Consider the following 24,825-nt stretch of genomic DNA (forward strand, 5'->3'; position numbering starts at 1 on the left):
GTGTTATTTATTCATTATTTATTCAGCACGCTTTTGTTATACTTGTTTACTTGTTTGTCTGTTGTGAGCCATGTCTTGTCACCGTGGGATAGGGGGGAACGAAATTTCGGTTTCTTTGTGTGTCTTTGGCATGTGGAGAAATTGACAATAAAGCTGACTTTGACTTTGATTTTGACTTATAAGGCGCACCTACAAACCTAATATTTTCTCAAAAGCCGACAGTGCGCCTTATAGTCTGGTGCGCCTTATATATGGACCAAATTCCTAAATTTAAACCGTCCCGAAGCATTGTGTCATGAAATCAATCATAAGTTGCCCGCTGAAGACTATGAATCATCAATCAAAAAGTCTATGGATCATTTTTTTTGTGATTATAAAGTAATTTGTTGCGTCTGAAGTTGAAAACTAAAAGATGAAATGGAGAATGATTTGATTTAGATTAAAAATCTGCGCCTTATATAAGGACAAAGTTTTAAAATGGGACACTCATTGAAGGTGGGCCTTATAGTCCGGTGCACCTTATAGTCCGGAAAATACGCAATGTGCAATATGTGATGCGTAAATATTTGTATGGGAAATTTGCACTCGCTAGCAGTAAAACATAACGCGGTCATGCTTGGCGGCTGGCAGTTATTGAAAAATGTCTATGTGCAAGTATGTTTGTGAAGCGATCCCATTCCCCGTATTAGGATAAATAGCCCTTGTCTATCGCGCAAGGCTGTGTCTGGCAAATGGATTCCCAAAACGTCACGGCAGATTAACACAAATGAGCTCCTTGGGAAAACGTTTCATGGGTTCAAGTGTCACTTTAACGTCAAGGACGTATTTTGGTGGGTGCCAGATTTGAAGAATTGAATGCTTGCAAACGAACATTGTTTTTTTTATTCCATTGCAAATCTAAAATGGCTGCCAGTGTAAATTAGTATCTTGCGCAATCTTCTCGCATGTGGACTCAGGTGGTCAACTGATTACAAACATAAAATGGCCACCGAGTATCATACTTGTTTTATTGAATCTCTTTTGTTTTACCGCAAATGTAATCTTTTTCTCATCACGATGTAAAACAAACGAGTTAAACGAATTTACCGTGGAGTCTCGCAGTGACTATTTATCACTGGCTGATTTATTCACAGCTCCCAAGATTAAATAGGATAGAGGGGTGAATTAAACTTTAGGTATGGGATGAGCTCAGCTAAGCACTGTGAGCAAGATTGGCAACAGCGTAGATAAATGATGATTATAAAATCCTCCTTGCAGAGCTTTTTATTAATGGAGGACTTTTGGGCTCAGTGGAATTACTTTGGAAATAAAGTGACCTTATATCATGCTAATACATCATGATTATCATTATTCATGTTAGCAGCAATGGAATATTTTATTTGTAAATGTTGGAGAAAAATGATAATTTTGCTTGAATATTGTTGTTTATCAAAATCAGGGATTTTTTTTTATGGTATTTTTTTTAATTTGGATCAATGCATAAAAGTAATGAATATCAACTCATGAAGTCAAATATTTTATTTATAATTTTGTTTGAATATTGTTGTTTACGACAATTGGAGATTAATTTGGGCGGTTTATTTTTATTTAGATCAATCCATAAAAGTAATGAATATCACAATCAACTCAAAATATATATCGAAGTCAAATATTTATGAAGGTGCCCTGTCCTATTATCATCCAATAGGATTTGTGATTCAAAACTTGCTTCTGAATTTGACCCTGAATAGAAATTGTATGACGTACAAAGGTGAATACATAGATAAAATGGAAAGTAGAAGTCTGGAATTTGGAGTGACATGTCAGCAAAGAAAGAAGATGGCTGCTGAAGGCACCAGTGGGCCACATTAGCCAACCCCCCGAGACCTCACACGCTCGCTCGGCTCGGGTGTGCGTAAAGTGGATGACAGAATAACTTGGGAGCCGCAGTATATCTCACGAGGCTCGTGCCGCTCTTGAGAAGTTGTAGAGCAACTGGATGGCAATGAAATACGGAGATGTATGACCACGTTGCGTACTTTCTCTCTCAAACGCACACACTCACAGTCCGCATCAGTCTCTGGCTCGCTGACTCCTAGTCAAGCTCTAGTGCCTTCATGTGATCGATTAACTGTAGAAAATAGCCTCGCATCCCATAGTGCACCTGTGCCCATGATGTGATGCTATTCCCCAGGGTCCTGCGATTTACTGTTTACTGTGCGTGTGCGTGTGTGTGTGTGTGTGCGCGTGCATGTGTCCATCCGCTTGTTGAACTTCACTTTGCGTGACTGCATGAAAATATTCCGTCGTCAACTTCCAACCATTCAAATCCCAATGGCATGTCTGTCGTTTTGTATGAATATCAGTCTGAGTTGTTGTGAGTGTAAGTTTGAGATAAAACACCGTATTTTCCGCACTATAAGGCGCACCTAAAAACCTTCAATTTTCTCAAAAGCCGTTTTATAATCCGGTGCCCCTTATATATGGACCAATATGGATTTGTGGATGAGGACTAATTTATGAAAGTAACCTTTATGCGTTTATTTTGTGTGTTGTGTGATATTAACGTTTGAGCAACGTTGAGTTATTGATATATTGTTATTGTTTTCACTATTTCGAGTGTTGCTAAATTGTGATTGCATTAACGTTTGAGCAACGTTGAGTTATTTATTCTATGCGCCTTATAATCTGGTGCGCCTTATATATGGACAAAGTTTTAAAATGGGCCATTCATTGAAGGTGTGCCTTATAATCCGGTGTGCTTTATAGTGCGGAAAATACGGTATTTGATTTGGACAAAAACGTTGTGAGGGGGACGTGAGCCACCATTATTGTTCCTAACTTTAAGACCCAATTTGTATTCTGAGCCTAATCCTGCATCTCATTAGCCTGTGCATCACCAAAGAAGTTTTGTTGAGCCCTCAATTTTGACAGATTACATTCTAATTGCGTCAACAAGCTCACAAAATACAGCCAAGGTTGAACAATCCATTGTAGGACACGAACGTATCACACGCACAGATCAAGTTTCTTAGCACGCGTATGTGCGCAAGTAAGCGGAGAGTGTGGAAGGGCCTTTTCCCTGAGCATAAAGAGGCTCAGTGCTGATCCTGGTCAGAGAGAAAACCATCGCTCACGAGCAGAGAATACTAATCCCCACCCCTTGCCTCAGACAGCCTCTTTCACACATGCACTTTTCCCTCCATTTGTTTTAGTGGGAGAAGGATACGAGTGAGAAACCGTATTTTCCGCACTATAAGGCGTACCTAAAAACCTCCAATTTTCTCAAAAGCCGACAGTGCGCCTTATAATCCGGTGCGCCTTATATATGGACCAATATTCAACCACTACGACAGGCGTGTCCAAATATACGGACTTATATATGGACAAAGTTTTAAAATGGGCCATTCATTGAAGGTGCGCCTTATAATCCGGTGCGCCTTATAGTGAGGAAAATACGGTACTCGAGAAGCTAGCATTGACGAAGAACCATAAAGTGCATGTTGGGCGGATTTATTAGGAGATTAAAACACCTTTATGTATGTAGGCGTACATATTTGAGTCTATTTTGAAAACACATAGAAATATCCATGTCCATTCTTGTGTTCATTCTGATTCCGCTCCTCTTGTTTTATGCATTGATGGATGAACGACCATGTGTATGCGCATGGTTGTCAAATATCATCATGTCCTAAAAAAATCAGTTGGCCACGCATGTGCACACATGATAATGTGCAGAATCTAAAGCAATGTGCTCGGAATAACACTTCCTGGCCTGAAGGGAAGGGAGGTGGGGTTTTAAAATATAGATCAGAAGGCTGAACTCTTGATTAGCAAATCTTTTTGATGAAGGGCTCGGAAGGTCCACTTTGAGCTGATTATCTTAATTAAAGGCCATCATACAAAATTCAAGCGCTGCGTTTAGAAAAAAAAAAATGGATGTGCCTGGGAGGAAATACAGCATCAGGACATTTTGAGCTTCTGGTCTTACCTTGTCGGACATCTCTGGGCGCGATGGCGATAGCGTCGTTGGAATGCAGCTCAGTGACGCAGCAGTCATCGGGAACGGCCGAGCCATTGCTGAAACTGTGAGGCGTCTCGGGTATCAGTGGGATAGAAGCCGGCATGATGTTGTGATTGGGACAGATGCAGCCCGTTTGCGTCAATCCGCAACCGTCCCGGGTCGGAACACCCTCTTCCTTGTGGTAACCCGTTCGTAAACATTCCTCAAACCATCGGCAGAGCACGCCGCAGGTGAACTGACTCGAGTTCTCGTTGTTGATGAGTAGCACCTCCACCAGCCTCATTTCCAGTAAATCCTTGGATACCTGAGGTTCGTCGGCGGCCGGATGTCTGCTGAGACATAATTGGACGAAGTTCTTATCAAACTGCAGGAAGGAGTAAGGAGCATCCTCGTTGGACTGGCTCCTACAGAGATCAATGACTTCCTGATCTCGGGCCAAGGCCGCCTCTAAGTGAAGCGGACAACTTTGATTGGCCAGATGGTGATCAAGGGAAAGCAGCATGGGGGAATGCGTCCGGCAGATGGATGGGTGGCGGTTGAAGCGGAGGTAGAGGGAATACTTGGTGGGGTCCGGGTTCTCCAGGGACCAGGAGCACCCCGGAGCCCTGGAGGGGAAAAGCTCCCTTAGGGAGAAAGAGCCATAGAGCACCCCGGCCACCAAGCTGGAGCACGAGATGGGCGACGGGGGTCCGGCTACCCCGGCGCTGGGGATGACATCGGAGGCCCCGTAGGCAACATGGGCCAGGGCGGACAGAGGAGCCAGAGCGAGGGCAGACACAGCAGCCAGGGCCCCGAGCACAGCCAGGAGAGAGGACAGCACAGACAGATACGCCCCGCCAGCAGTGTTCATCCTATGACATTCGTCCTACGAGAGAAAAGAGCGAGAAGGCGTTTGGAATTAGACACACGGGCAGAGATATTATGTTTCGAGAAATAATCATTTTGGGATTAGACATGCTTTTGTAAAATTGGCAGCGATTTCACTATATCAGCATGGAGGATTGCAGTCCAATATGGCTTGTGTTTCTGTTTAGGTTCTCCCGTCACTTGCTGTTTATGTAATCCCTGGGCGATGTACCATGCATGTCAGTCCATGTTCATGTCCATCATGACACGCAGCATTTTTTTTTTTTTTTATGAATTTACTGTAGCACATATTGTGCTGTTTTTTTTTTTTTTTTTTGGAAGGGAATTTGGTATCTCAATACTGCTTTGTAGAACAAAATATTTGGGCTAAAATTGTCATTTAATTTAATGTCAATTAGAAATATTACAAAATATCAATTATTTTAAATTCAATTATATTAAAAAATGTCAATTAGCACCTTGATTGCACCCTAAAAAAATTGAGTTGTTTTTGGTTCTGGAGTTGGAGGACCATATGAGGAAAATTCGGACAAGCATAAATATTTATACTCTTTTAGTGTTGAAATACTTCAGCATCCAGCGCATAATTTGCTATTTGGTGTACACACTGAGCCTTTCCCATCACCTGCAACTGTCAAGTGGGTCAAAAATAATGATAGTTTGAGGGAGGACATGGGGGAGAGCAAAGGTTTCGAGACTGCTGCACCTCTCGAGTTTGATAGCTTCAAAGCACTTTTCCTTGCTCTGTAATTACCGCAAAAACTTACAAACATGCACACCCCAGCAGCCGTAGCATCTTTTAAAAATTCAGGCTTACAGTCACATCACTCGACACTGTATAATCTGGTGGAAGCTTTTTTTTTCATCCCCCAAAATTGAGGCTGTTCTATTTAAAATAAGAAGCAACAGTCAGATATTTAATTTTTTTTTAACACGGTTTTTTATTAGTCTAGGAAATATTTTGGATCATCAATAAACATACACAAAGTGCATCTACATTTCCTCCGAGTGAAGCACGCTTGTGTCTTCAGCAAAAAGTACCCACACTCGCCTTAGGCAGATGTTAATAAAACACAACAGTATGCTACTTAACTGGATTTATGCAAATGTGTAAAAGCATTGCACCACAGAACACAAAGTCCACTGGGCTCGGGTAACGAGTAACTGTTCATTTTAACATGTCAAGAGATGACCCCACAGGGCTTGTATATCTTAAGACTATTGCGCAACAATCACAAATGGAAAGTTAAAGGCAGTAAATTTTTTTTTTCAGGTTCGCCTTCATTCTCCAATGTCAAACAAATAGCAATCAGAAGTTAGAAGCCAAACCATGCATAGGTAAAAAAAAAAGATTTTCCAGATGAAAAGAAGTCAAAAGCGTTAAGCAAATTGTTTTTGGGACAATGAACAATGAATATTCATACATGCAAGAACAGGGCCCTAAAGTGCTGTCTTCAGCTCCATTCTGTCCCACTTCACTCTAAAACAGCACTTTACTGTGGGCACAATAAATATTCATTAGCTTGGATGTCTTCTTCCCCCTTCTTCCACCTTGACATTAATGTTATCTCCGAGGAGGGCGAAATAAAGAATCTCCCTCTTGCCGTCTCGCTCTCATCTCCATCTCCTTTTAGGCTTGTCTTCATTCTTTAATACACTCAAGTGACAATATGACTCATCTGATGTTTGTCTTTGCTGTGAAAACCAGTGCAAGCACAAAATCAAGAGGAGGACACAAGATCAGCATATTTTAACATGATGGAGTGACTTTTGGATTTGAAAGAGAAGAAATGATTATTAAACTGGCGGTGTGGTGCCCTTTCCGTGTAGATTTGATGATAAAGTGTTTTAGCAGAACACAATTTTGCAAACATGTCGAGCTTGGCCTTGCGAACGCCACCAAACTCACGCAGGCATCTTCACACCCTTAACTTTTTCTTGTTAGGGGGCAAAATAGAAAAAGGTCACCATCTGTTGAGTGTTTGAACGGGATTCAATGTGACACACATGTGCACGCAGTCAGATCCCGCTGGACTAAAAGTGAATCTGGACAGCCCATCGCTATAATTTCATGCATGTGTAAACAATGGCGTGCGCAAGCTTGTAAACATTAGCATGAATCTAACTCGTAACATGTGGCACTGCTGTGATTATTTTGTAGTTGACTATTTTTAAAATATATATTTTTAAAATATAATATTTATATATTAGAGCTATAATATTTTTTATTTATATTAAATATTTTTTTAAATATATATTTTAATATGTAATTATTTATATATTAGATGTATAATATTTTTATTCAAATTATATGTATATATTTATTTTTAAAATATATATTTTTAAAATATAATATTCATATATTAGATCTATAATAATTTTTATTTATATTAAATATTTTTTTGAATATATATTTTTAATATGTAATTATTTATATATTAGCTGTATAATATTTCTATTTAAATTACATGTATATATTTATTTTTGAAATATATATTAATAATATAGAATTATTTATATGTTAGATCTGTAATATTTATTCACATATATTTATATATTTATTTACTGAATATGCCCACCTTCCAGAAAATAATTGCTAATTGTTGTCAGGGCGCATCACATTTGCATAAAATGCACCAGCATCCAGAAATTTAAAAAAAAAATCAAAAGCTAAGGAAAAAAATGACCCAAATAAAAAGTTTTATTTCAGGTGTGGTAAAGAGGCAATTATATCTTGCATCTCAGCTTTAAGAACAAAGAAGCCCTTGATCAAACAGAAATATAAGTGAGCAAAACTCGTTCCAGATTCTAAATTAGGCGTGTCAGGAATACCACTTAGAACACGTAAAAAGGAATCTGAAAGAAGTTGCTATTGAAGTGGCAGTAATGATGATGAGCAGTAATAAAAACAACGTAAAGCCAATTGTAGAGCTTTATGTCACTGCGAACTGCAAGTAAGGCAGAAAAATCGGAAGGCGGGGGTTTTGTGAGCTTCCCTGACAGTTTGACAGCTTCTTCGTACATTTGTCACTGCACTCGCATGTATACAGCGTGAACAGGAGGAAAAGACATCCATCAAACGTGTTTTCTCCTTGCCGTATGGATTAAATTGTGTGAGTTATGTCTCAGGTCGGTCGAAATCGCCCTTGCGGAGTGTGGTCAGTGTTTTAATGAGGTTGAGGGGACGTGGGGGGCATGCATGCAAATGAAATGGACACAACCTGGACGTATTACATGAATGCATGAATAATAAATCCATGAGCGGAAGCCCAGCTCGGTCAACGGAAATCAATGCGAATCATCATTTGTGCGGCCTTGACGGTTTTTATTTTCTGGCGCGGCACCAGCTAAAGTGGTGGAATAACTTGTTTATGTTTCCGCCAATCAGGAGCTAACAAGTTAATGTTTGCTCACTGATCCAAAATAACCAAACAGCAGGATATGATTTTTTTTTTTATCGGTCCAGCTGGGAAGCAATCAAACTTCATCTATCTCCCAATTGTTTTATTTTCTGGACCATCTCTGCCTCTCCAGCTGCAGTGGAACACTTTTTTTTTTGAGGTGTTGCCAGGCAAGGGTATTTATTTCATTATCTGGATTTTTGTTTTAGAGGAAAGCGAGGAAAGCTGACGCTGCAGGTATCTTCTCATCTTGATTAATATTTATGGGAGGCAAACAGCCAGGATGCGTGCTATCGAAGGATATCACAATCCGGTTTTGGTTGTGACGTTGGGAACTGCAATGTGAGATGTCCAATTTGAGTTTCCCCTACAGGGCTAATTAGCGGCCGCTAGTTATATGAGGGTAACATATTGAATCAATAAACAGATCCAGTGCGTATGTAACTCCAACCTGCTAGGATTTATCATGTCAGCAAAAACTGCAGAGACCTTGACATGATTTCAGCGGGCGTGTGTATGTATGATCGGTGTCAGGCAGTAGTTATCATTCCAGCGTCATTGGAGAGTGAGAGTACTGTAAAGTGTGCTCGCTCGGAGAAAGGTCGTTTTTTAATGGCCGCCGTACGTATAGATCGTTTCATCGTCAACGTTATTTTATCATTTTGCAATGTCACAAGTAGTTGGCTATAAAGTCTGGAAAGTTTCCACTTTTTCTCCAGTTCACCTTTTCGCTTACAATTTGACAGCAGCCTTGAGGTTGGAAAAAAAAATCTCCATTATGTTTCCCTTCAGACTTCTCATCTTTATCCCGACCTGTCTTGGAATGTATCTCATGTATTTTTATTGCAAGTAAGAAAATTCCGAATCTGTTATTTGAATGCTTCAATCAACCCCAAAAAGGCGAACATTCAAAAAATGAGCATTTTTATTAGTCGCTTGACCGATTGTGCTTGCTTAAAACGCTGCAGGCTCTGATCAGCACAAGTGCGCCATTAAAAATAGATGCAGCGCAAAGCCATCTCCAGCCAGTTAATGACGCTTATATACAATATATATCGTACGTCGTAATCCCAGCTAACAGCGAATATCAGCTTGCTAGTGTCTTTGAAGCAGATGAGTATGCGTGACAAGATTGCCAAGTGTCAAAATTGTGGAAGGCTAAGCGGAAATCCAGATAGTGTTTGTTTTTTTGCAGGAAGAGGATATTAAGATGGAGTGGCAACATACAGACTGAATAATTTAGAAGGATATATTATCAAAGAGATGCACGGATTGAAGTGTAAATTGTGCCAGAGGATTTTTCCGATATAAAATAATTTACGTTGATGACTGTGTGTGTATAGAATAATTTATAAAAATTAGACTTAGTTACCAAGGGATGAGTGTTAATAGTTGGTATGGCCTCAACCCACACGTCCACATTAGCACCATGCTAATCGGTAGTTTTCCTGTTTAAGAATAATTATAATAATTGGCCTGACCCTGAAAAACAAAAAAAATCTGTTGATGAAATTTCTTGTCCATAAAAAAATGAATCCCCAAGATTAATATTCCTCTAATCAGAATCGACAAATCCTTAACGATACTAATTGACTTTACCCACTTTTCCCAAACCGCTAATCACCATACAGGCTTTCCGTAAATCTTCCGGAACGCCGTCGCGGTTTTTACTTGACGTCGAAGCAACCGTGAGGGGGGAAAAAGTCATGAACGTAAAATCTAATCCAATTACAGACGTGGTGAAAAGGACGGAACGGGTTCCCTGTAGACGACAAGGTAGGAACAACAATCCTGATTGAAATGGCGGGCCTTCAAACAACATTCACTCCCGTTGGCGCAGAGCTAAACAAACCTCGCACCCGATGGGTTCCTCGTAATGGGCTCGGGCCAATGTTGCACAAACCAATGTAGTCAAAGTCATTTGGAAAAAAGTCTGAGTGAATTTAAACTTAAGCGATTCAATAATTATCACATATCTGGTATTTTCTAATATCTAATGCAGATTATTTTGGGAGAGCCAGTGCAAAGTCACCGGAGGTTGTGTGGAAAGCTTGCTGGCTTAATTTAATTGCCAATTATAATAGTTTGTCAGTTCCTCGGCGTACAAAAGAGCTACAAAGACAAAAATAATTATTGGTGCCTCAAACAAAATGTGTAAATACTCCCACAGGGATGTGACAGACTCACACATAGAGAGATGGAATTCAAACACAAACACCAGAGGCGGTCCAAGAAGAAGGGAGCTGCATTAATCAACGTTGCCACAGGTGGCGCCGGCCAATCCTGGAACTACTTTTTTACCTCTGGTGTGACTCTTTTGATGTCAGAGATGGTCAGAGCAAGATAAAAGAGCCAACCAGTAAGAACAAAAGAAATGGAAATAAAAGATGAATCCAGGCTTTTTTTTTTATGAATAACTCAAGAAGCGCTCGGAGCTCGCCGCGTACACACAGGTGGTTAAAGAATAAAAACGAATATAAGACGGCGAGTAAAAGGTGTATCGTTGAAGTTCACGAAACTGCGAAGGTCTGTCGGAGCACATACAAAAGCAGTCAGAGTAGCAACCACATGAAAGGTTAATACTGAGTTAAAAAAAATATATATCTTTCAGTACGCCTTTGGGATTGAAGAAAAACTGCGAGGGAAGCAAATACAAAAGCGTCACTATCAGTGCCGAGAGCGGCATCAAAAGAAATCATTAAATGTAAAAACCGTGAAAGCTTGATGTTAGATAAACATATTTGAAATAAACAGCTTTGTTTAAAACGTTGTTTCTTTCACGGGTAAAGTCCCGAAGAAGAAAACGCCTTTGAGGAGGAGGGGGGGGAGGTCACAAGCTTTCATGCCAATTTGGCTTTATTAGCGGAGGTGGCGGGAAAAAAAATAGAAAGACTGAGGCAGAAAGAAGAAAGTGTGGAGGAGAAAGTTCTCGGAATTAAAAGGAAGCTATTGATGTCTCTGGCTCGGAGGCCTTCTTTTTTCCCTCGTCTTCCAAGTTAGCATTTTGCACACAGCGCTCAGATCAAATAAATTAGGAGGTAAGGGAGACGTGAGAAAAAAAGCAGTACAATGCACTGAAAAAGCAAAAACAAGAATCACTCGGGAGAAGATTCAGTTGGTTCCTAATTTGGAGATGTTTTACAAAATCTTTCCACATTTTGAGTTTTTACTCATGAACAAAAATGTTCTCCACTACCGATACATTTTTGACTCTTATAGCTGTCAATGGGAATGTTTTTTTTGCCTGATTCATTTTATTCCATCCACAGTTCCTTTTTGTTCCTTCAGGAGCACCCACCTGCTCCGACAAAGCCGCGTTCCCGCCGGGGCCGCTTCGTTCGCATGCATATTCAATCCCATTCAAAGATTTATTATCATCCCGGGTCCCTCGCTGGAGCAGATAGCGGTCACCGCAGACACGGCTAGGCTAATTTCATCCTCTGTAGGATGAGGTACTCTCGTCCTACTTTCTCCTCGTTTTACCTCGGCCGCCGTGCCGTGCCACCTTCCCCCTCGTGTAAATGTTGGCGGAAAGTGCAATCCATCTAAACCAATATAAAGCGTTTGCTGGACCCGGGTGTCACTTAGTCTTGAATGCAAACACATTCACAGAGTAGTAGGTGAGATAAGCGAGGCCTCCTCAAACAAAAAAAATACAAAGGATGAAGATATAGGAGGAAGAAAGAAGACCAAACAAGGAATTGCATTTCTGTCTTTGCAGAAGATAAAGAATATATTACAACCAGCCGGGCAGTATCAATTCCTGCTAAATGAAATTTGGCAGCATGATCAAGTTATTATAATCTTCAAAATGATTTGCTTTTGTAAAAATGTGTTTATTTAGCGCAGTAGTGGAGAATCTCACTTTACAATCCTCCATAGAGCTTCTTCTTTTCATCTAAATTCCTTCCTTTGGCCCTTTCTGGGTGAGACGTGTTAGTGAAACCAAAAAAAAAAAAAAACCTGTCAAGTTCTCTCCTCTTTGTCTTCCTTTTGCTCAATCCGCATCTCGTGAAGCAAGAAGGAAACGCCTTATTAGACACTGAGAGAAGGGAATTATGTAATATACTGTCATTTTTTGACAGGAGATTCTTGAACCATTTCGGGTCGCTGACAAATCTTCGACAATAATTGTCATTTTTACGTCAATACAAACCGACTTAACAGGAAAATAATGTTTAATAAGTATCCTGTATCCTGCTTTTGTATCGAATCATGATAATTTCACACTCCAATGTAAATGAACGTGTCTCCTCTCACCATCCGGCAATAAAAATCAAAATGGGGCATTAGGGGGACCATCCTTGAGAGTATTCTTCCAAGGGCAACATTAAAGCTGGACCGTGTGATTATGCGCCAATGCTCTCCCGATTTCCATCAAGCCTTGGCTGTGCGATTGTCTATTGACATCATTACTTCTCAATTTATTACCCTGCAGATTGCAGCAATCACCATCTATGTAAAAATGTCTTTTCTGGCCAGCATCCTGCTTTTCCACTGAATAATAAGACCTTGACGTCCCTAGGTGGACAACATTGTACCCTCAAGGGCAGTTATATTTCGTCGCTATCATCTTTCACTCCAGTAATTCATTCGCTTTCCACACAAATCTCTGCATGCCCCGGGGATATTTTTGTATTTAAAACGATGAAGTATGCAAGTGTATTAAAAACGAAAGCAACCCATGAGGTATGAAATCTCACTTTACCGACCACACACACGCATATGTGCAAATATGAAAGCGTAAATGCACGCAGGCACATGGAAGTGCATCATACAGGAAATTGACCACAGTAATGCTCGCCTCGAGCTGTGAGATTAATAGCGATGTTAATGCAGCAAAAAAAATGTGCGATGGGAAATTTGCGCTCAAGATCATACACAAGTCAATAAAAATCTCACGTAGCATTTGGGATTATGGTTCGTGTGGTGTACATCATGCACACAAACACATAAAAGCATTATTTGTTTGTGTCTAATTCAATAAAATTTGATTTATTGTAGTACAATAAAAAAAAAAAAAGGATTGAAGTGGAGTTTCAGGTTATGGCTGACATGAATTACAAGTCAGGTTGGGGAAAGCTCAGCATAACCTTGCTTTTCCCAAATAGAGGTCAAGGCTGCTTAACAGTCCAACCTAAGCTTGCTTGTTTGAAAACTTGAAATGCATTCTCCAGAAAAACTTATTCCTTGTCCATTTCCGTCAAACATCTGCAAAAATCGAATAAGGTGAACTTTTCATCTTTGTGATGGACAGTAGTTAATATACAATGGCACTGAATCATTTGCGGCGGGAAAAAAAAAATGTCTGGAGTCTGATTATTGCAATCGCCCTGGAGATGAGTGTTGAGATTATTCTTGCGGAAGCCAGTGCTGCCAGACAGGATGTCCACAACCTTTGGACTGGAGTAACAGTGATGGCACCAGGATAACGAATGCATCTAATGATGCTGTCCCAGACTATGACAGTGGTTGGTGGGAACAGATGGAGTGAAGAAGGAGCACCATGGGAGCAGAGAACTCTGGGGGGAAGGTTGCTGACCTTGTCATTCAAAATGGTGTTGTGGAGGCTGGGTGGCAACTGAGGACGGCATTGGTGGCCTACTCACAAACCGGGCCACTGCATCATTGTGCAGCCTTGCAAATGACTGGACCATGACTGGATTTACCCACTTGGGGATTCCCTGCAGGGTTCAATATGTCTCAAATCAATTTCTCTGGACCACAGAGATGATCTATTTACAGGACACCATCTCAACCCAGGTAGTAACATTTTGAGTAGGATGGTCCATATGTGTCCCATCTTATGATGATCATCTTCGCCGTTGTCCCTTGAGTGATCGTCCATGATGGCAGGAAAGAGGATCTTGAAGGATGATATAAGGAACTCCTTGGAGAACTTAAGATAGAAGACTGATATCTTCTCTCGGATCGGAGATTGTTTCATTTGCCTTTTCAAAAGGCAAGTTAATTATGGAGAAACAGTAATAGTGCGATTATCCAAACGATCAATGACTCTCACGATTATTGATCTGTGCTGTTTTCAAGCGATTAGCGAGATGACTGGTAAAGTCATTTTCTATTTCGAGATATTCCAAAGGATGAAAGAATAGAAAAAAAAATCAAATACATACCACCTCAAGCTTATTGGCAACCAAACAAGCACTTCATCTCGCTCATTGTCGATTAATGAGCAAGAAAAATAAAAATCCATAAATGTTCAAATGTACGTTTTAATGCAGCGGGCTAATACGTCTAATTAGATTTGCAAGAGCGAGTGGGAGTAAAAGTGCAAGAGCGGCTGACATGCTATATGATCGTCTGAGCACATATTGTACTTTCTTGCATATGCCTACTTTGGCGCCGTTCCACAAATGGACACGTCTTGCCAATGATACATTAACGTCTCAGTTACTTTGATATGAAAGGAAAAAAAATATCTTACTCACTGCTTTACCTGATCAGCAAAAAAAAAAAAAAAAATCACTAATGGATAGCGATTGGATAAGATGTAATTACGCAAAATGGACAATAGTGATGTCATGATCTCCATTCTAATTTCCTTTTTAAAAGGAAAGCAAACCAGGCTAGGAACTCCCATTATAGTGCACTCTCATTTTCTTCCCTTCTTTTCTCAGTATTTCATTTTTTCCATTTGCGCTACTTTTCAAGATCCAATTAAATCTTTGAATCATTTGTTCCTGCAAGAATTGACTGGAAAAATATACAGGAAGACACATGAAATAATTTTCTGATGGAATAATTGTACATTGTGTGCTTTGATGGGTATTACAAATGGATGGTCGGTGCCACGCAATTTTGCAGTTTGGTTTTTTTCACCATAGCAACAATTCAGTAAAACTCAAGAGCACAGTGCAAGGTAGGCTGCAGCTTAGGTCTAAAAGTATTCGACCCAACGTTTTGTTTCGAATTATGGAAAAATCCACAAAATCAAAAAAAAAAAAACAGGTTGATTTGTCTAAACAACTTCAAATGCGATTCATTTTACCCAACATTTAAATAAATAAAATTTAAATGTAAATAAATAACATTTGAATATAAATAAATGAATCAATTGATAAATAGATAAATAAATGAGTTGGGTTGGCCTTTCTTTTCTACCCACATCAATGCACAAGGTTGGGTCCAATTGACCCAAGTCAATCGCAGTGATTTTGTTCACCGTTTTGCATAGCTTTGCTTACATTTACTTTATGACTCATGTTCATGTCTTATCATTTCCACCTGCTTTTGTGAGTATTGCATATTTAGAAAAACAATGCAGAGACACAGCGGGATGCAAATATATAGCATATGAAGAAAAAAAATTGACACTGCGGGATCCAAATAATGGACAGATGTAAAGAGGACAATGAATGAATACATAAAATGAAGGGTCCAAAGTGTATGCAATGGCTCCACATTAAAGACTTACAAGACTTTGTAGCCGTGGGCACTGAGCGTTCTCCAAGTGGAGAGGGGGATTAGTCAGAGGAGGGATTAAAGGCACATCCCTCACTTCAGAGGCTAATCAAATATACCCTCTCATCTGGCTCATCCCACCATCCAGTCTGCTGGTTTGTTTAGTCAGGACAAGCAGTTCAACGACATGGACCAACATCACTTAAAAATATTGAAGTCAAAATAGCATTTAGTAACCCAACATTATGACATAACCAAACAAGATGAAACTCTGTTTTCTCCTAAGGCAGTGCCGCAAAAAACTGTTGCAATAGCAGAGCAAAATTAGCTTCTGACAAGCCCGAAAACCTTTTGAAGGGCTGGCAATTTTCTTGTTAATTCTTTGTGATTCCGTGTTAAGTGCCAGTGATCAAACAAGTTATTCATGTTGGTTTTAGGCTTTGAGTTTCTTGAAAAACATTTTTTTTTTTCTCTTGCAAAAGCAGCTCTGTAGTGTGAAGATTACAGGAGCCGCTTTACGCATTAATCCCGTACTAGCCCTCCATTTGTATTTTTAATAGACGGCTAAATTGTTGTACATTGCTAGCGATAAGCTCGTCCTCATCATTGGACTATTAAAGGCTCATCTTACATGCGGCAAAGAAGGCCGTATATCATCTTTGTCCGACTCTGTGATTGAAGGCGGCGCGGGACGTACAGTGAGATTTGCTGGCATTTAGCTCTCTAGTGATGAACAAAAGTAATTAGATCATATAAAAATCCCCTGATAGAACCAGGGTGAGATATTGCTCAAGTATGGCGCCTAATGGCTCGACATGGAGAGTTCCGCATGGTAAATAATGGGAGCTTTCCAACTTCATCTCCGGTGCTGCTCGTTTCGCTGAAGATGGAGCACACAAATGGGATCACGTCCCGCTGGGGGAGACCCAACATTGAATCGCTATGGAGAACTTTAGTGTTTTCCTAAAGAGAGACGGGTTGAGACCTCATCCTATCATTACATATAAATGTAATTGCATTTCGTGTTTATAAAAAATAAGTGAAGGAAATTTAAAAAAAGACATTTATTAAAAAACTTGAACCAGACATATTTTATTTATTTTCATTTATTCATTTATTGTTTTTTCATTAATTTTATTAATGTTATCTATTTCATTAATTGTATGTATTTATTTATTATTTTTATATATTTTATTTTAAAAGTGAAGGAAATTTAAAAAAAATATGTATTAAAAAACTTGAACCAGATATATTTTATTTATTTATATTCATTTATTTATTATTTGTTTGATTAATTTACTAATGTTATCTATTTTATTAATTTTATCTATTTATTTTTATTTATTTATTTTTCATTTTTAGAATATTTATTTATTTCTATATTATTATATTAATTTAATCTATTTGGTGCCTCCCAATCCCCCTCTCCCCTTAGATCTTGAGTTGGACACTTGTGGTTTAGCTGATAAGCTTCCAAATTAATCAGCCAGCTCGATTCAACGAAACACCTCTGGGTAGATTTTTTTTTTTTTGTACGAATGTATCCTGCGCATACTAACGTATTAATCAAGGGGACAATTGTGATAATGGAATGAGAGCTCGACATGACGAAAAGAAGCTTTAGCCTTCTCTGAATAGCAGGAGAGGCCAAATGTGACCGAACGTACTAATGCCACCACGGTGATCCGCTCATCTGGCACCGTGTCGGGGTGGCTCGCTGTGATATTAAGTCGTCTCATATTCCGGAGGCGGGGAGTGACAGAGCTGAAACGGGAATTTGGCACTAAAACCGTCACTAATGCTAATTCCAGCCCGACTCATAAAAACGTTAATCTGTAATAATGGCATAAATTTATACAGGCAATGGGAGGAGTTACTTGCTTCCCACTTTAAGACCTTGACAGTTGGTCTAACTTTCTTTCTTCACTCAAATTGATATGTTCCCACTTGAGAAAACGTTTAAAGTAGTCATGCATAATGATTTTCAATCTACTCTGACTTCACACGAGACTTTGAATATCGCGTCAATTCCAAGCGCCTACTGTCGGGATGACCTTTGACTCGCAATTGAGCCCGCGTATTTCCGACAGCTGCCGAAAAAGAAGAGAGGCAAGCCCAGCACATATTTTATAAAGAATCCACCTACTTGCCAAGATGATTTGCTAGTAGCACGCTAGACTTTATGGCAACCATAAAGGATCAAAGTCAGTTAAAAAAAAAACGAAGCTTCCACCAGGTTGAGAATTTCGTCCGGGTTTCCGATACCGTCAAATGTCGCTGGGTGACTTAATGAGGGAAGACGGGCGCGAGCGACACATTTAGCACATTATCTGTCATTTCAAAACATGGCGACAACTTGATGAAATTCATCCTAACATGGCGAGATTGATGAGGTTACAATTTGGAAAGAGTAATAATCACCTGGCGGCAAAATGACATGAACATGACGGTGCGTTTTGTATCGGATTGTTCAAGTTAATGACGGAACAAGACGACGTTGATGACAGATCATTGCGGTTAAAAAGCAAATACGCACACAAAGTCAACCTGTTAGGACTATAACTAAACACACGCACACATTTTTGAAAAGTGTATAGAGATGAGATCTGGATGTCAGCCAGGAAAGATATTACAGCTATAATTTATTACCTGCTGGCCTCAACTGAACTTGAATTTTGCTGGCAGGAATGCTAAGTAGGAAAAAAAAAGAAAAAAAAAGCGAGGGCGGGGGGCTGATTTATGCACAGCAACTAAAGTCAACTTATTCAGAAAAATATGCAGTAACAGTCTGATTAAGGATAATTATTGCGGGGAAAATTTTTGATTTTATTTAGTGTTTGTCAACAGCTTTGGTAATGCAAGGCCACTTGCGTGTTTTGCTCCCATTTTTGTTAGCAACTCTGATTAATTTATTTTTTTAATTACAAAGCTTAATTTACCTGCAAAATCCTACCAAATAGCTTTTTTTTTTCTTTCTTCTTGACACATCACTACTGCTACCATCGCGAGTACCGATACCGGTACCTCGATACTCTCAATGGATACTATCAACCATATGTTTCTTAATCTTGACGTACATATAAAGGCATTTTTTAATTCAATGGGTCCCATTTCCCAGATTAATTGGATGCACAAGCATGCCTGGAGGGATCCACAAATGTGTGAAATTTCCTGACAACAGGAGGTAGAAAAAAAGGCTCCATCAATCCAATTCTGATCATAACCGTAACTGACGTTTCATGATTCATTAGGTGTGTTAGAGAGAGGAAAAACAGACCGTCAATGTGAACGAAGGCAGCCGAAGCGCTTGACGTCTTCAAAGCCGAAAAACGGAAATAGGCGGAGGTGAGCGTGGCAGTTCAGAGCAAAGAGGGCAGACAGTCGGCGGCATCAGAGTCTTGTTAAATCCGAACAACTATCGCATACTAGCTTCTGGTAATTAACCAAAAAAGTTGGCTCATGAATGACTTCGACACATTTTTCAAAAGACAGCCAGTCGCCATGGCAGCGGATCTGCTAAATGCAAAAAAAAATACAGACGTTGAGTTTATAATAAAACCTGAAAGGGATGGAAGTGACAGAGCAAATAAAATTCGGGGGATGTTTGTGATGGTGATAGTTGGCCCGGGTGACTGCACATGTTTTGTTGTTTGGAATGGCGTTCGCTCTACTAATAATATGTTGTTGCTCTGCGTCATATTTCTCAGAAATTAACGCAAGCGCGGCCAAAACGAGGAGGCAGCGAGCCGAAATTAACAAAAGCATCTGACATCCCGCAAACACATTCATGCTGCTTCACTCCAGTTTTGCTTCCAAATTTTAATGAATCGGATGCCGCCATGTTATCAACAAAAGCCTCTGCAAAAAAACTAAAAATAACAAACGTTTTTTTTTTTTTATTTTGCACACTTCAAACTGCGGTAACTCATATGGGACCCTTGCCAACGAGACAGACAAACCCAGTAGGGGGTTGTTTGTTCACGAATGCGACAAGACAGATCAATCTAGTTCCTCACAGATCCCAGAAGGAGTTAAAAACTGTAATAAAGAAGCAAGCGGGAGTTAGAAGTGTCACAAAAATATTTGGAAACCTCGACGCCACCATTGACATAAAATCCCGATGCATCCAAAGATTTGATTTTATGAATTGAGAAGAATTTTTCACATTCATTCAAGAAAAAATCTCCACTCGCTCACTTCTTGGACAGTTTGTGAGCAAGAGATTGACACTATCTAATTACACTCAGACGTGGTGTATTCCTCGAAGGTGCACGGCTGCTATTCCGCCATGTGCACTTCTCTTCGGGGTCCCTACCAAGCGTGCCAGATTTGGGATCAGCACCTAAATTGGTTTTGGGGGAGCGAGGTGCTGATGTCGTGCTGAGAGGAAATTGTCATTTTTAAGATTGCAGAACCGCAAGGGGAATCCGAATACCGTCACACCCCAAGGTATAAAAATCTCCATGTTGGAATTTGAGTTTTTTTTCAGACTAAATTGTTATCTGAATTGCTTATCAAGGAGCAACCATCTCGACTGAAATTGGGGGGAGAAAAATGGGGTACACGTAAGATGGACGTAAAATCAATGGCGGGACCGACACAAACAGACGACGGCTTTCGTTCACACCTACGGGTGAGCATCACCAATTAACCTTTCTCACTTTTTGCCACAACCCATAAACCTTCTCGCTTTCGGGAAATGACGCCATCGTGTCGCCTTACGTAAAATACCGCCATACAATTTAAAACCTCAGAATAAGTTTCCAAGCTGAGAAATGTATCCACCAATTGCATCTTGATAGTTTGCACCATGCAAATGGTCTCCATGGCAACCCCACAATGCCATACAGTCCCCACCTGTTATTCTGTGAGGCCACTCAGCAGGATAATATTCTATAATTCCGCCTTCTCACTATAAGTACACGCAGAGAAACGCTTTGAGCAGACAGCAAAAAAAAAAAATCCCCGCTTATGCAATCTCATGTACCGGTTCTTACAAACCACTCGCTGTCTCGATGCATAAAACATCTCGTCTGGAATTTTATCTTGAATTTCATTCATGGAGGCATGACCCGTAAATTCCATGTGGCAAATGTTGCGAGAGTCATAGGAGCTTTTGATTCCGATTTATTTCCCGCTTGGATGTTGACTAAAGTAGAATAAAGACGTCATATGTCATGTGCATGTGAGGGAACGAAGCAGCAAATGACTTTGGAATTGTCCTCAAGGGCCAGATGGTGTTACAAGGATTGGGATAAGATATTGGCTTCATTTTCAATTCAGAATAATTGGAACAGCCAACCCCTATGTTTTGTACCATTGGGATTATATTGAATGGAGTTAAAAAGAAAATAATGGAAAAAAAAATTTGGGCTTGTGTGGTTGGGTGTCTATGATTAGGGGGAAAAAAATCTATTCAAATAACATTTTAGATGATTTTTTTTTTTTCCCAGTCTGTGCTGCATTATCTCCCGGTATGATTTATTTAATATTATGCCTTCAAGTAAGATAAATGAGCTTACTAGATTTACCATTTACACGCCTCTTGTCAGATACGACTTTGCGCTTCTATTTAAAAACAGACAATTGAGGATTATAGCACCACCTGTTGCATCGGCATGGAATTATCAGCTTGTAAATCACTTGAGTGATATTCAAATTACAAATTAGATAAGAGTCACAATGCAGTGGCAGAGAAGAAAATAAAATAATGATGACAACTCCCCAAGAAACAGAACCTGCCCTCGCGAATTATACTACTCTATAAACTCAGTTTCAAACTTTTTGGATCAATAGATTCTGTCACCTCTTATTTTTCCCAATCCCTCAGGGCTTCTATGAAAAATATAGCTTGTAAGGCAAATATTTTTGGCTTGGGACACGCAACGATTTGACCAAACAATTACTGAGTACACAGACAAATTGCAGAGTCACTGTCTTGGAAAATTCCCTTACTTGGCTTAAAGCATTAAATAAAATAAAACAGTTTTTTGTTATTCCCCCTTTGCGTTTGATTAATTAAACAAGTAAATTACCGATGTGATTCTTGACAATTCATTTACTCGTGTCTTTGCCCTTCCGGCCAACTCTGCCCGACAACTTTCAATGAAAGCTATCTTTTTTTTTTTTGTGGTTGTTGCCAAAAGGCCCTCATTAATTACAGACAGCGGTTCCACATACCGGCTTTTTGTTTTTCTGTGACGTTTTTTAGCCTTAGCCTCACCCGAGCCCAGTCATGCTTAGAGACAAGCACGAACCCAAATAGCGCTCCCCTCGCAAATATTGACACAGGCACCCGAGGCCACGCCAAATGAGTGCCGCCCCAGTGACAGAGGCATCTGTGACTCCAAATGGAGCATGGCAAGCATACAAAGTAGGTGAGCGCAGAGGATAAAGAAGACACCTTCTCCAAGGTTGCAAACATGATGCGTATTTGATTGGAAGCAATAGCTAACCGTCAAAAGAGCCAAAAGAAACTTTAACATGACACACTACAAGATTTTACAATCTGTAATCGTATACGTTAGCTTCAACCATTTCCTGATTTACGTTTTCCTCGTTAACACAAAAAAAAATATTATTTTTTTTTCCCTAGGAGAGCTCAGGATCGCTTGACTATCCATTTTTTTAACCTCTCCACAAAATCACAAGTAAAGAAATGCTAGTGATGGGCAAATGAAGCTTCAAAATAGCTTCATGAACCAATTGTTGTATTCTTTGGCTCCTCTAGATGGCAATGTTGGTTTCAAGCCAGGGTTTTAAGTTGGTGTGCTTTAAGCTCTTTGTTGAATAGAGTGCCATCTAGAGGGCTCAGTAAACACAACAACGGGTTCATGAATCATCTTGAAGCTTCATTTGCCCATCAACCGCAACTTTGATAGTGCCGTTAACCGACAACTTGACTAACCATGTTTTGGACAATGCATATTTCACGGTTGCTTAGCTAACAGGCGATCAAGAGAGTAACCAGAGGTCAAAATAATTGAGAACTGAACAACCTGCTGGCCTGCTGAGATCAACATAGAGTTGTTGTTTTTTTTAAGAAGCACCAAATTGCCACAGATGTCCGGTAATTTCCAAATGATTCCACAAGCCGAGCTTCAGCGTCACAAGTGGCTCATTGAGAAGCTCATTAAAAAGTGTACGCAGCCGTCTTTGCTTGCTCACTGCACTGAGTTGCTTGCATGAGAAATAAGATGTGAAGCAGGCGGCGAAACGACGAGCACGGTTTGTATTCGGCTGCTTGCATTAGTGTGTGACATGTGGGCGGATATTGAAGACGCTATTAGTATCGCATTTCCAGGCCTTATAAAAGTGTCGACGAGTTGGATGCTTTTCATACATCTTGGTCTGATAGGCGTCACAGCGCCATTTGGGTCCCAAGCCTCGGCGTTATCATTCAATGATAGCAAGCTGTCGCTTTATCCTGTTTAACCTTGCACGTTGAATTACCGATTCAAGTTATGGAACGTTTCGCTTCCACTCTGAAAATAACGATCACATTTAACAACACAGGCTGATTTTTTATTTTTTTTTCCTTTGGCACTGCTAATGATATTTAAATGCTTTCTGTATGATTTTAGTCCAAAAAATGACATCTTTGAATTCATAAAATTGCTTCTAAAAGCATCACAAGTTTCCAACAACAGCAGAGTTACTAAATGTTGCATTTTCACAAGTCATGTCAATCATTCTGTCCCCATAGCTGACATGTGATGATTAAATTGTCACCAAAAAAATGGTGCCTGAGGACACTTTCATCAAACACCAATCACGTCACTTCACAGATGGGCAAATTGCGGGTTCAAATTCACCCAAGTGCTTCACCAAGTCGTTGTCCCCGACTGCTATTTGTCCTCTACTCAGCAGGGTTACAAATCAGCCCTCTCGCACATCCAACTCATCAGCCATCATCCCCGCGATGCTCATCACCGCTAAAAGGGGACACGGCCCTGCCGGCTCCATTAGTTCTCAACAGAAGCCCAAAGAAATAAAAACAAATGAGATCAGTCACTGCATCTGTAATAAAAGAAGCCAAAGTTTTCAGTGCTCCCAATTGGGGGGGTCGAGGGATTTTTTTTTATCCCCCTGCCCACTCCCACACAATTCCAACACAGATTTAAAAACATAAAGAAACCTAAAAATGAAAATCCAATCCAAGTGTGGTGACTCGGCCTTTCAGCCCTGACTTTCTGATTGGTTCATTTAGCGCTAACAGCACCACCTGTTGGTTGGGATGCACATGACAGCCCGCAACTCAGAATCCAATAGTACTTGTTGATGTGTGGACTGTAGATGACAAAAAAGTTGCCAATTTGGATCAGCTTTACATCAAATAGAGTTGGAAAAGTGGAGATCATCCACGGAGGCTTAGACATGGTTCCATCTTGTTTGTCACCTGCTTACCAGGAGAGCTCAGTATTTAAAAAAAAAAATTCTGCGGTCAAACGCTTTAGAACTTCAGTGATTTATTTATTTTCATTTACTGAAACAGTGCCGCAACAGCAACATTGCGGCATGACACCTGCAACAGATGCCTTAAGATGGAGTATGTGCACATGAAGTGATCACTTATCTCCTAAGGGGCCTTCCCGCGGCGTGGTTTAACCCACCTGTGACCTTATCGATCCACACGTGGAAATAGTAGTTGAACATTCTAGCCGGGGAGGATATTGGTTGACTCAAGCTGTGTTGATGATCCACTTTTTTTTTCTCCGTCATATTGACAGGAAAAACATGTTTTGGGACGTGACTCACATTTGTGTGTGCGTCTTCCAATGCGGGTACCGCTCAAAGTTGGTGGTGATAAAGCAACCAGGGTTTATTAATGGACACTTTATTAGGCACACTTGCACAATTCAATGCTGGAGATTTCAAACTGAGCAAAATCCTTTTTTTTTTTTACACTAGCACATAGCTATTGATTAGTATTTATTACGGATGCAGTGATGTTCAACTGCACTGCATCACGGTGGGAGGTGTTTTTAATATGTTGCTTTCTAATGTGACTAAAAAAGGAATTATAAGTATCACAAAACATCCTTGTGCAGTTCCACGCATCTCCAAACTAGAATTTGAAATGATGCCAAACGGCCTCCTCGTTGACGTGCATCAAATCTGAGCATAATCTTT

The 24,825-nt window shown here is 40.0% G+C and overlaps 2 protein-coding genes across 24 annotated transcripts in view; one reads left to right on the forward strand and one right to left on the reverse strand.

The window, feature by feature from the left end:
• The window catches only part of col9a2 (procollagen, type IX, alpha 2), a 224,811-nt gene that overhangs the window by 104,395 nt on the left and 95,591 nt on the right, over positions 1-24,825 (forward strand). The gene's annotated exons all lie outside the window — the stretch shown is intronic.
• adgrb2 (adhesion G protein-coupled receptor B2) overlaps positions 1-24,825 on the reverse strand; it is a 76,524-nt gene that overhangs the window by 50,702 nt on the left and 997 nt on the right. For all 19 annotated transcript variants that reach the window (XR_015854777.1, XR_015854778.1, XR_015854776.1 and 16 more), the window contains exon 2: positions 3,971-4,868. Coding sequence is in view for 15 of the 19 variants with exons in the window: in XM_088364407.1 (XP_088220533.1) it covers positions 3,971-4,853 (883 nt within the window). In the remaining 4 variants the exon portion in view is untranslated. The remainder of the gene's footprint in view (positions 1-3,970; positions 4,869-24,825) is intronic.

Source organism: Syngnathus floridae, chromosome 21 (assembly GCF_059516105.1).
Source record: "Syngnathus floridae isolate MCC-2025c chromosome 21, RoL_Sflo_1.0, whole genome shotgun sequence".
Classification (NCBI taxonomy): Eukaryota; Metazoa; Chordata; class Actinopteri; order Syngnathiformes; family Syngnathidae; genus Syngnathus; species Syngnathus floridae.